This window comes from Pelobates fuscus, chromosome 1, assembly GCF_036172605.1.
Source record: "Pelobates fuscus isolate aPelFus1 chromosome 1, aPelFus1.pri, whole genome shotgun sequence".
Classification (NCBI taxonomy): domain Eukaryota; kingdom Metazoa; phylum Chordata; class Amphibia; order Anura; family Pelobatidae; genus Pelobates; species Pelobates fuscus.
The window spans coordinates 436078976-436091772 of NC_086317.1; the positions used below are offsets into that span (position 1 = coordinate 436078976).

A 12797-nucleotide genomic window follows, 5' to 3' on the forward strand; every position below is an offset into this window, starting at 1 on the left:
TTCACTTTCAAACAGATGTAATTTACCTTAAATAATTGTATCTCAATCTCTAAATTTAACTTTAATCACATACAGGATGCTCTTGTAGGGTCTAGCAAGCTATTAACATAGCAGGGGATAAGACAATCTTAATTAAACAGAACTTGCAATAAAGAAAGCCTAAATAGGGCTCTCTTTACAGGAAGTGTTTATGGAAGGCTGTGCAAGTCACATGCAGGGAGGTGTGACTAGGGTTCATAAACAAAGGGATTTAACTCCTAAATGGCAGAGGATTGAGCAGTGAGGCTGCAGGGGCATGTTCTATACACCAAAACTGCTTCATTAAGCTAAAGTTGTTCAGGTGACTATAGTGTCCCTTTAAAAGCAGGTAATTCATTTTTATTTGAAACAAAATCCCTGAATACTTTGGCTCGATGAAGAGACACCAATCTAGGACAACTGCTAACCCAAATATCACTTTTAACACTATACTTAACATACAGGTTACATAATTATTATTATGTTATTATTTATATAGTGCCAACACATTCCGCAGAGCTTTACAGTGGGTGGACGAACAAACATGTAGTTGGACACACAAGAACAGAGGGGTTGAGGGCCCTGCTCAATGAACTTACATGCTAGAGGGAGTTGGGTAAAGAGTACTTTGTGATAATGTGATAATGTGAACTAATCTACATAACACCATAAAAAGAGAACATAGCAGCTTTCTCCCAGTGAGACTCAAATAACTTTTCAGCTCTTGGAATTAACCAAATTGGCAGGTGAATAATAATATATGTTATTATCACCCAATTGATGGTTTTTATTTATTGACCTTGAAAGGATGAGTTGACGCTGCCAGGATGTGAGCTTGCAAACTTGTATTTTTTATTTGAACAGGCACTGTAGTGAGGGAATTTACCAACTGAGCTACCTCACCAGCTTTTAGAATGCCACAAGTGGATTACAACACCAGTAAATAAGTGACAAGGTTTATAAAGCTCAGTTAATGTAATATAATACGTTAGCATCCTTGTAATAGGTATGTGTATATTATATATACCGGTATGTATTTATTTTTTTAAACACTTTCCTGCAATGGGTGCTAGCATGTTGTACAATATAATTACAGTTGCTGTGTTAAGAATGCAGAGTCTTTCCCCAAAAATTTGCTGAGTATTAACTTATGGTGAATTATAAAGAAGAGGGAAGTGGTGGTTGGTGAGTCATAGACTGGACTGAGAGAGAGTAGCGGAAGGCAGTGTTGGAGAAACAATGAAATATCTCCGCGACCGGAAAGGTGACAGCTTGACTTTAGAAGAGGATCTCCTACTATTGCAAACAGATATTCTTACATGTACAGTAATGACTCATAGTTGTGTATGGGGGTTGCCACTTTATGAATGACTGCCAAGTAACAGCTCAAAGTGAATTCATTTTTATAGTTTAAATAAGAGAGCATTATTTTTTAAAGATACAGTAATGGAAAAAAAAAATCAAAAAAATTATAGTCTCCTTGTAATTTCAAAACGAGATACAGCAAACTATTTTTATTAGTAAAAACCAAAGAAAAACAAGTTACCTGCGCTCTCTCCAAAGAGACTAAAAACTATTTTTTATTGCTCCCATAGTTACAGTGTAACTTATTATGACGGAGTCGCCTTCATTAGTTGGTCTCATGTGCTGTCATTCTTTTTTTTTTTTTTTTATACAATAAAGAAGATTAACTCTTCTAATAGTGTAAATGTCGGGTGCAGCTGCAAACTCTCTCCTGTGCGATTGAAAAACTCCTGGCTCCACGTTCTTGAGGAATAAATTCATATTAGCGTCCATTCAGTGTTTCTATCGAAATATGTTTAGTTTTCATATGACCTTCCCTGCTTCTGTGTAGGGAGTGAGGCAGGGAAGACCATGGAGACTAACTGTTGGTCTTCAAACACTGTCTGATCCAAGGTGTATGTGTATGGCTGATGGATCTTGTCATATACTAAAGGGATGAGGGTTTTCTCATTTTTTACATATACTTAATTTTCAAAATTATTATTTCCTTTCAAAACTTGATAAAAGTATTATAATAAAATGAGTTGTCCTTTAATATTAGACATTTATCAGTAAATATGTTTCAGAATTATTTCCCTTTTTAACAGTAAAATTGTTGTCAGGTGTGAAATAATTAGCATATATTGTGCGAAAGTTATTCTGATTTCTTTTCATCTTTTACAGAGAAAAACAGTCCTTTTGTAGAGATGAATAATGCTTTGCCGAGCGCAGTCGAAGTCATTGATGGAAAGCCATTTGTTATCCCATGTCGGACTACATCTCCAAATATTACTGTCACTTTACGTAAGGTCAGTAAAATATGTGGGACATAATCTAATCAATATTAACCCTTCAGGATCCACAACTTTAGTGTTTAGAGTTTTGCCTTGCTCTGGTTCTGAACGTGTTAAACTCCCCACCTCCCCCCCCCCCAAAAAATGGTTAATTTCCGGAAATTAAAATTGAATTCAATATGAATTTCAAATGTTCGCTAATAATAGCACAATCTGAAAAATTATTCAAGCTGTGTCTTCAGTTTCACGTATTTTGACCTATAATGTTAAATTTGCTTTGAATCCTAAACAATTAACAATGATTTAAAAAATAAAAAGTAGACTCATTGCATATTCCAATTTGTATGGATGAGAAATGTGTTTTCAACCCCTAGACCCTTAGGTGTTAGGAGGACTAAGGGATGCCCAAGGTATGCCCAAACCTGCGACCTCTGAGCATTTAATAAGACCCTCTAACCGTTTGGGTGTAATGGGCCAAAAGGTACAGCTCGCCTAAGGAACCCATTTTCCTGGTCTCTCACTAAGCAGATCATTTACACTTAAAAACCGGTTGTGTTTTGCTTGTTTGTTTTTACACCCGCAAAACTTCAACATGAGTTAGTAAATAAATATCTTTAAGTGATCCACTCCCTTCAGAAATTGGATGGTAAAACCTGTTGATAAGTATTTCATATGGATTTTAAAGAAAACCGAACATCAGAATTAAAAACAAAACAAAAAACAATTAACACATTTTTTTTACTCAAAGATTCAATGATTTTCTGAAGTATTACAGTTCCTCGTTAAAGTGTACCTAACATAATTGCTGTTTCATATAATATTCTATAATATTATACAATATAGACAATAACAAAAACTGCATTTTCACAGTGCTAAAAAAAATTAAAATTCCATTTAAACTTATGCACTTACAGAGTTATTCAATAAAGTGAGAATTCAAAGTGAATTCAAAGTAAATTTCAAATTGAAGTCCAAAGTAGCTGAAAGCATAGTTTACCGTACTTAGAGAATGGTTCCACTTTGGCTATTAACACCTTATATTTATATTTCACCTTAAATTCACCTTGAATTCTCCCTTAGTGAATAACCCTTTTTGTGTTTCACATGGCCTACCTTACTTTAGATTCATAAGTGTGGATACACCTGCCAAGACCTGTCTGTCTGTCTAGTTTTGTTATATTTGTGTAAAAGTTTCTCTTAAATTTGATTTTTTTTCCCCTTAGCAATTCTAGTCATTGATCATTGATTGTGGTTGATCGGCTGTAATGTATGTAAATACATGTATTGAATATAAAACTCTGTATGCATAGTTTGTCTTTTGGTGCATCTTCTTCTCATAGTCCTCCACAACCTCAGTCTGTTCTAATTTAGCACTCATAGCAGAGCTCTGAGATAATTGGTATTAAACAATGTTCCTTCCTTCACAGCAGTGTGTGGACAATGTTCAAGATTTATGAATCCATCTTCATTCACATGTACAATCTGCATTGTCTCCATAACTTTGAAGTGAGAAGTTAATGTTCTTGTTCCTTAAACAGTGAACTTTGCAGCTGGCACAAGAGGCCAAAGTCATTAGGTCTATATCCTGTGTTGACAGGATTTCAGAAGGTTTTCGTTTTAGAGTCACGTTTTTCATGTCCTAATCAACTCATCTGCACATTCCAATAACTTTGTGCATCCCTCCAATGTTTTTTAGATTATGTAACCCTTGTACGTTAGTGGTGCTAGTTCCAATTTAGTTTATACTTGAAAACATTCACAGCATTGAGAGATTTAATATAGTTTAGCTTGCTAGATACTACGAGAGACCTTTTAGACTTTTCCAAAGATCTTCCAGGTGTTCCTGTCACAGACATTTTGTAGAATTCAACAAGTTTTTTCCAAATCATTTTTTGGGGAAGATTATTCCAAGTACTTATCATCCCCCAATCCTTTCTTGAAAATATTCAATGTTTTACCAAATAGACGTTTAAACCAGACATCTTCTCTCCTAAGGAATTTATGCTCAAGACTTTGTGAAATTTCAAGTGGGTTTTTCAAAAATATTTCTTAGAATTTTGTTGTAATTTTTTTTTCTGAATACTACTGGACATCACAATGCACCTTTATTTCTGTAAGGAGGACAATGAACAGACTATATTGAGATGTTGAAATTTTTCCATATACTAAGTGTATTTGCATTTCGGGATCTTATCTTCTGATACTCTACGTATTGTATGGCATGTTTTAACGGGTCTGAAAATGTTATCCATCTATGTGGGGTTCCTTCTTGGGAGTTTGAAAATTTTGAAGAGAAGGATGCATCTGTAGTCCATTCTGCTTTCATCTGGTACAAATGTCTTTGCTTTTAGCCAAAACAGCTTTAAATTACCCTTACAACAACAACATTTTTGATAAGTTCAGGAGGTCAATTTGATGTGAGTCTTGCAGCATCCAGGATGAGCCCGTTTTCCATATATTTAGCTACTAGAAGGAGTTGTCTATTTATTGACCTTTCTAGAGTTTATGATGCTTCAGGTTATTTAATCTAATGGACATGAAACTCCTATCCTACTGTAGCTATACTTATTGTACTTCTTCAATAATTTCTGTATATCTAGTCTACTGCGATGTACTTCTACTGTGTTTTCCATCTATTTTAATATAGTTTAGAATGTCCTAAATACAATACATCTGTGAATTAATTATAAATGCACGCAAACATACATTCTTTAATTTATAATTTTTTATAGTGTTATTTGTTTTATATTTATAATAATGATTCATAGGCAGACACTTGAACAATGACTCTGTGCTGTTTTCTATGCAGTTTTTATAGTTTAGAACTCATTAGCTTTATTGCAAACTCTTTGAGCGCCCGGAATTGAAGGTTCTATTTTTAACTAGATGAAAGGTCTATAAATATAATTTTGTTGTTGCTTTCTTGGACACACAAGCAATTGTTTGCATTGACATCTTAACGATCGTAAAGATTAGACGCTGAGAAGAAAGCCGTTTCCAATTAAGTCAATGTATATATTTATACGATGGGAAGTTTTTTTTCAGGATTTTCTACATTTAGAGAGGTATATTTAGATAGTCATGTCTGCTGAACCCCTGCTGAGATTTAGACCTAAAGCAGGATTTAACCAAAAATAAAGCAAATCACTTTACGCTATTTCGTAACACAGTTCATCAAGAGACTAGAGTGCGTGACCTTACAATTTCCTCTTGTACTAAAGAATATCGGGGGTGCTTTTTTTTTGTGTGTGGCTATCTATAGATCTTATGCATTGAGATGTTTTGGTAAAAATATAGATTTGTAAAAAAAAATGCATCAAATAAGAATCAACCGGGGGCATCTAAACTCTAATATACGCAAACAAAATTGCTAATAAATCAAAAGATCAAAAGATAATTCTATTATTTTACTGCTGTGAAAAAGTTTTATCAAACTACATTTAGGTTAGGAAATCTGAGCTGTGCCGTGTGGTAGCAACATTGCCAATAAATGTATAAATCAAAAGTTAATGTTTCTTTTCTAATGCAAAATTATACTCAAACATAACTTTCAAAATACATTACCCACAATGGCCTCTGTTTCCTTTTGTATAGCTTTACCAAAGGGGTGGACATTTAATCCACATTATGGTTTGATCTCTAGCTATGTTACTGTTTATTATTGTTATTAAAATAATTATTGCTTTATTTCTACAGATTTGTTTTTTTTTGTGTTTTAGTTTTAATTAACCCACTCATTTATATGTCACGTTATGTTTTACCCTCCTGTTCAGACTATTTGGAATATTATTTGTCGATTAGCTTTTATATCTGCAATTTATAGATAACTATTAGTAGTGACATTCTTTTTGATCTTTTTTTAGGCATTCTCCTCTGAATTAATTATTCCCGATGGTAGAAACATTACTTGGGACAGTAAAAGAGGATTTATAATTAAAAAATTAACGCAACACCATGATCTCCTGAAATGTGTTGTTTTGTCCGATGACGCTAAGGAAATTGATGTATTTTATCTTATTACCAAAACATGTGAGTAGAACATTACCCACCAAATGGATTTTGATTGAGTACTTGCTAAATGTTAATGCCAATGTTTAAACATTGATGTGTAATTATTGTTTTTTTTTTTCCCAGCTACTGCTCTCTACAGTATGAATCTTAATGTGTCAAGCTCCATCAAGCTTTTGAGTGGAAGTTTTCTTTCAATTAATTGTATGGTTACGACTGAGTTGAATGGAAGAGCTGAGCTACAGTGGGATTATCCTGGAAAGGTAAGAACCTACGTATCTATTGCAGCTTCTCACATTCAGTCACCCAGTGATTGGATATCTGGACTTTTTTTTTAAGTTATGGAAGGCATTGCACAAAGCATTTAACAGTCGTCCCCCTCGTCATTCATAAACTGCCTAGCTAGTGAGGGAATTACAACTACAATTATTTATATAGCACCAACATATTCCACAGCACTGTACATAAATCTTAAAGGAGCACTATAGTGCCAGGAAAACAAACTCGTTTTCCTGGCACTATAGGGTCATAAGGTCCCCCCCACCCTCAGGGCCCCCTCCCGCTGGGTTGAAGGGGTTAAAACCCCTTCAGCCACTTACCTTTTTCCAGCGCCGGGCTCCCTCTGTGCTGGGGAACTCTCCTCCCCCTGCTGACGTCAGCGCAAAATGTGCATGCACGGCAAGAGTCGCGCGCGCATTCAAACCGTCCATATGAAAGCATTTCTCAATGCTTTCCTATGGACATCCAGCGTCTTCTCAGTGTCTCGCGGACGCGCCTCTAGCAGCTGTCAGTGAGACTGGATTAACCCTCAGTGAAACGTAGCAGTTTTTCTGAAACTGCTATGTTTTCAGCTGCAGGGTTAAAACTAGAGGGACCTGGCACCCAGATCACTTCATTGAGCGGAAGTGGTCTGGGTGCCTATAGTGGTCCTTTAAGTAATTATGTCCCTCTCCTAATCCAGATAGGCACAGATTTGCTCCTTATGTATTATAGCGAAGAACAGCCAATATATAGCCTATCAACTACTGTGGATCTTCAATTTCAAAGCCATTTTACCATCCTCTAGGCAAGCAAAGGAACATGGAGTGCTCTCTGTTGGGTGTATCCACTATATCCTATGATAACACTTTATGTTTTTTTCTGCAACATCTTAGCACACGTGGCACAACATTGTAAAATGAGCAATGCTGTTTTGCCAACAGAAAATTATTTAGAAGAACAACTACAGATTGCACATGCATTACCAATAACTTTAACCCTTCTGAGTTTTTTAGGTCTTGGAAATTGTTTTTGCCCCTAATTATAATAAGATATCTTCTGCTCTAGAAATATGGACAGCTGGCTTCTATACTAAAAACAAAAATGGATCGTTCAAACTCTACTTACCATCGCTTCATCAGCACACTTGTTATTCCAAAAGTGCGGAAAATCGACGAAGGAGACTATCAATGCACCGCAACCAATGGTCATAATAGAGTATTTGCCCTCACAACTGTACATATTCAAAGTAAGTGTTGTTATTTATCACACTGTACAGTAAAATATCTGGAATATACCTCAGAGCAGGGGTAGTCAGTCAACTCACATTGGAAGTTTTAGATCCACCTCAATCCACCTCATTTTGCCTCTTTATAAATCACTGGTAAGACCACACATTGAATATGCTGTGCAATTTTGGGCACCTGTTCTAAAGAAGGATATTATGGCACTATAAAAAGTGCAGAGGCGGGCTACAAAATTAATAAAAGGAATGGAACATATCAGCTATGAAGAAAGGTTAACAAATTTAAACCTATTTAGTTTAGAAAAACGTCGCCTGAGAGGGGATATGATAACACTATACAAATACATTCGAGGCCAATACAAACCATTGTGTGGAAATCTATTCACAAACCGGACTTTACATAGGACACGAGGTCATGCGTTTAGACTAGAAGAAAGAAGATTTCGTCTAAGGCAAAGGAAAGGTTTTTTTACTGTAAGAACAATCAGGATGTGGAATTCTCTGCCTGAAGAAGTGGTTTTATCAGAGTCCATACAGATGTTCAAACAGCTACTAGATGCATACTTGCAAAAACAGAATATTCAAGGATATAATCTTTCAATGTAGGGTAATAACTGCTTGATCCAAGGATAAATCTGACTGCCATTCTGGGGTCAAGAAGGAATTTTTTTCCTAGCTTGTTGCAAAATTGGAAGTGCTTCAAACTGGGTTTTTTTTTGCCTTCTTTTGGATCAACAGCAAAAAACATATGTGAGGAAGCCTGAACTTGATGGACGCAAGTCTCTTTTCAGCTATGTAACTATGTAACTATGTAACTATGTAACTATGTAAGGAAGAGCTTAATTTATATTATCCTCGCTAATGAAGATGTAGACCTTTTTAAACATTAAATAATTTTCAGTATTCAGCAAAGAGGGTCATATAGCACTGACATGGTTAGAAAGATCCATATCTTCTAGAGAAGTGATTCTAGAATGACACAGATTACACAGAAGTTGATTGAGTCAGATTTTCACATCGTTATCTTGAGATGAGAAATATTATTAGTGCATTTGTGTATTTGACTGCTGAGTTCTGAAATGTCAATGCTAGATGGAATTGGTGTTAGAATTTATCTTGGAGGTGGCACTTTCTTTAATAGAAATGTCTTTTTATCTTTAGAGAAGCCAAGCATTAAAGCTCAACCCCGAAAACAAGGCACCCTCGAGGCAATTGCTGGCCAAAAGTCTTTGAAAATTGCGGTGAAAGTGAAAGCCTTCCCTTCACCGGAGGTTAGATGGTGAGTTCAAAATAGACATTTCCTGTTGGCTTTTCTGAATAGTAAGTACATATGGAATTATAGTTAGAATCATTGCAACGGAACTCACTGGAGGAAATATTGATTCGGTCTTCAGCATTATTTCCCTATTGTATAACCATTAGTTAATAATTTATTTATCAACATTATCATTCGAGCTCTTTGTTCTCCTTTTGAAAGAAATCATTATTTTAAACAAACCAATTTTGAAAAATACCTGCTTATTGTGCAACTAGAATTTGTAGCACTTCCTTTAAGATTGACTGCACTCATATATCCTAAAATACGAGATATTTGAAGATATTAGATCACAGACCATAACATATTTTTATTTTCAGGGTTATTTACTAAAATGCAAATTCAAAGTGAATTTTAAATTTAAGTTCAAAATGGCTGAACTGGAAACATTTTCCAAGTCAGTTCTGCTTTCAGTTTGGCTACTATGGCTACTATTCACTTTGATTCCTCACTTTAGTGAATAACCATTTTTGTGTTTAGAATCAACTAACATAAGCTTGTTACATGCATTGTTCTTTATATCTGTTTGTGGTTTACGTAAATTTAACATTGTAACCAGTTTTTTTGGCAGCAATGTGGATTATTCTAAAAAAAATTCTAAGGAATTATTAGATTCAAAACACCTTTTGCAAACAATGTTATCTATGCCCGATCTAAGGTTTGTTAATTGCAGTTAAATTAGCTTAATGTCATATGATATGAAACAAAGGTTTTCGTGAGAAATTTAATTAAGGAAAATATAAAAGGCTCCATGCATCTACCCTTTCAGTTCTTAAAATAGGAAGGTGATATAATGACTGATTACTAAAGACGAGTGTTTTGCTGTGAGTTGGCAGGCAACTTGTGTGACAGGTCAGATCAGACTGGTTGGAGAATGTGTTTAATGTATTTCAGCTTTCATTTTGATAATTGGTTGAACCAATTGCTTATCAGTGAATAAGCCCCATGTTGCACAATGGGGGTAATATGACGGTTTTTGCATCTGCTGTTTGTATTGTACAATGTCGAGTAATTTTTCCCATGAAATACAATTCAAGGTCACCATAATGAACTTTAGGAAGGAGACTCGGGAAGAAAGAATACATTTTTATATTCCAGAAATGATCCAAATTCCATTCTCTAAAAATATCTCAAGTTATTTTTATAAATTCAAAAAGAGAGCATAAGTTCAGCCAAACAAAGAGGAAAATTATGGGGGAAATGTTTGCTATAAATAATGTAACTTTCACACAAACACTTTATTTCTGTGCTAATTTTTTTTAATGCTATTTGGTGAATATTCACTAGATTGAGGACTAATAATTTTTTTTTAGTTTTGGGATTAATTTATATTAGTTGTTTCTTGATTCTCACTGTCAAACTGTCAGATGTCAGATGTTCATTATTACACTGGTCAAGAACCTGCCTAGTTTAAGCTATGTAGTTCTTGCTTGATGGGCCCTCTTCTAAATTTTTGAGAGTCTGCCTAGTTAGTTTTTTAAAACATCTGTCAACTTCCCTAGTTATTTATTGAGAGTCTCCCTTTTTCCTCATTGAGTGCCTTTCACCTTGGTTGTGTTCCTAGATCTTTATTAAGGGCCTCTCTAGTATTTTATTAAAAGCCTGTATATGTCTAGCTTTTTAATCTTCTTTGCGTTTTAGTCTCTAGTTTCTTATTGATAGCCTCCCTAGCGCTAACATGGTTGTCTTGCTAGAACCGTATTGAGGATCTCTCTAGTTCTTAATTGGGAGTCTATTTAGTTCTAGCTTGCTAGTAGTTCTGGTTATTTATTGAGCACTTGCCTATTCAAGCATCGGTATCTCACTGATTCTAAAATTAGATTTGTGACTAAACTTCCTAGTTAGTTATTGAAAGTTTGCCTGTTCTAACTTGGTAGTCCTCTTAATTTTACATCTACCTATTTTTTTCTAATTCTACTTGCCTTACGGATCTAACAGATGTTTAAATTTTGGTGTTAGCTAGTAGTATTGTTGCAGTTTTTTTGTGAAACATTTAGCTTGTCAGAGAGTTTCATTGTGCAAATCTCCCGCTAGAACAGTAATGCCATACAATAGTGCTCTTCAATATGCCGAATATCCAACGAGAATATAACTACTACCTATAATGATATACTACAAGCAAAGCGTATACAAATTGGAAACTAACAAAATAAAATGTGTTGATGGGCAGCAATGGGAGAACAGCTGGTGGAGTGATCAATGGCTACTCTGAATCTTACCATTTCTGCAACAGTTAATGTATTATTACAGTTATTATTACAGTTATGATTTGAAGTCTTATCATTGTATGTTAACTTTGTTTTCTTTTATAATTTTTACAAAGGTTCAAAGATGACCTGTTGCCTGTAGACAAATGTGCTCGCTACATTGTAAATGGCTATTCCTTAATTATCAAAGATGTAAGGGAAGAAGATGCCGGAATCTACACTCTATCGCTTCATATAAAGTACTCAAACATAACCGAAAATGTTAGCATGAGACTCATTGTTAAAGGTACGCACATCACAATCAGTTTTTTGCTCAAAGCATCACTTTTCTTTAACTAGCTACTAATTAGTTTGCATTCATATCTTTGTAGTGAAACCTCAGATTTATGAAAAAGCATTACCTTACCACGAATCACATCTCTATCCACTTGGCAGCAGGCAGTCCCTGACGTGTACTGCCTACGGTGTCCCACCTCCTACCATAACTTGGATGTGGCAACCATGCCCCCACAATCATGCCAAAGCAAGGTAAGTCTTCATTTCTTTGATAGATAATGCTAACTTTAGTTATTAAGTGTCTTTTATCTAGAACTCTTTTATCTGTACTCATCACTTAGTTAAACTGACTATAATTCTTGTGTCCAACTTGTATCCTAAAGCACCAATATCACTGTTCAACATTGATGTTCACTCAAAGCAACTCTGTCACCGTCTGGGGTCATTGCATAATTTGCAAAGACCTCCGATAGTGACTGCTCTGCTGGCAGTATGGTGACTGAGGGTTGCTTGGAAAGGTGAGTTATACTTCCCTGAACCTGTCCCTCACAGCCATCGTCATCTTCTTCTTGCTGGTACCCTTCGTCTCTTAGCGCTTCAGCTGGTCTATGGAAGATCCTACAAAAGGTCCTACAAAACCATTGGATCCTTCATAAGCAATGTCTTTTCCCATTTGGCGTCACTGTTGACAGCTGAGGGATTGACAAGGCTTGATACAAGGTAGCTTCACCTTTTGTCAAACGTAGGAAAAATACTAAGACAAAGCAGGGACTACTTTGTCTTAGTATATCTTTTAACTGGGTTGGAATTTCAATGAAATGTGAGTATTTCAGAGAGATTTTATCTTTATGAAATATTCATTCTGAAAGGAGGGTTTACAGAGCCGCTGTAAGTCAACCCGACAAGTCAAGTCTTTCCTCAATGCACTCTACCTACTAAAAATTAAGCAGAACTGCTGGAGATATTTTTTTTTTTAAACTCAGGCTTTGTCTTCTCTCATATCTCTATAAATCAGACTGACTGACCATTATTGCACTGACTCATACAAGCAGGGGGCCTCATTTCTGGAAGTGGGAAAGCAAAATAGCATACTTAGGAATTTAAAATTGAATAGAATCTGTCTAAAACACAAAAACAATCTATGTTAGCCAATTCTTGGAAGTATTGATTTT

At 35.3% G+C, this 12797-nt stretch overlaps 1 protein-coding gene across 1 annotated transcript in view; it reads left to right on the forward strand.

The window, feature by feature from the left end:
- Positions 1-12797, forward strand: part of FLT1 (fms related receptor tyrosine kinase 1) — a 57335-nt gene that overhangs the window by 21512 nt on the left and 23026 nt on the right. The window contains exons 4-10 of the mRNA XM_063444878.1: positions 2206-2330; positions 6179-6344; positions 6450-6586; positions 7650-7830; positions 8989-9106; positions 11466-11635; positions 11721-11877. Coding sequence (XP_063300948.1) covers positions 2206-2330; positions 6179-6344; positions 6450-6586; positions 7650-7830; positions 8989-9106; positions 11466-11635; positions 11721-11877 — 1054 coding nt within the window. The remainder of the gene's footprint in view (positions 1-2205; positions 2331-6178; positions 6345-6449; positions 6587-7649; positions 7831-8988; positions 9107-11465; positions 11636-11720; positions 11878-12797) is intronic.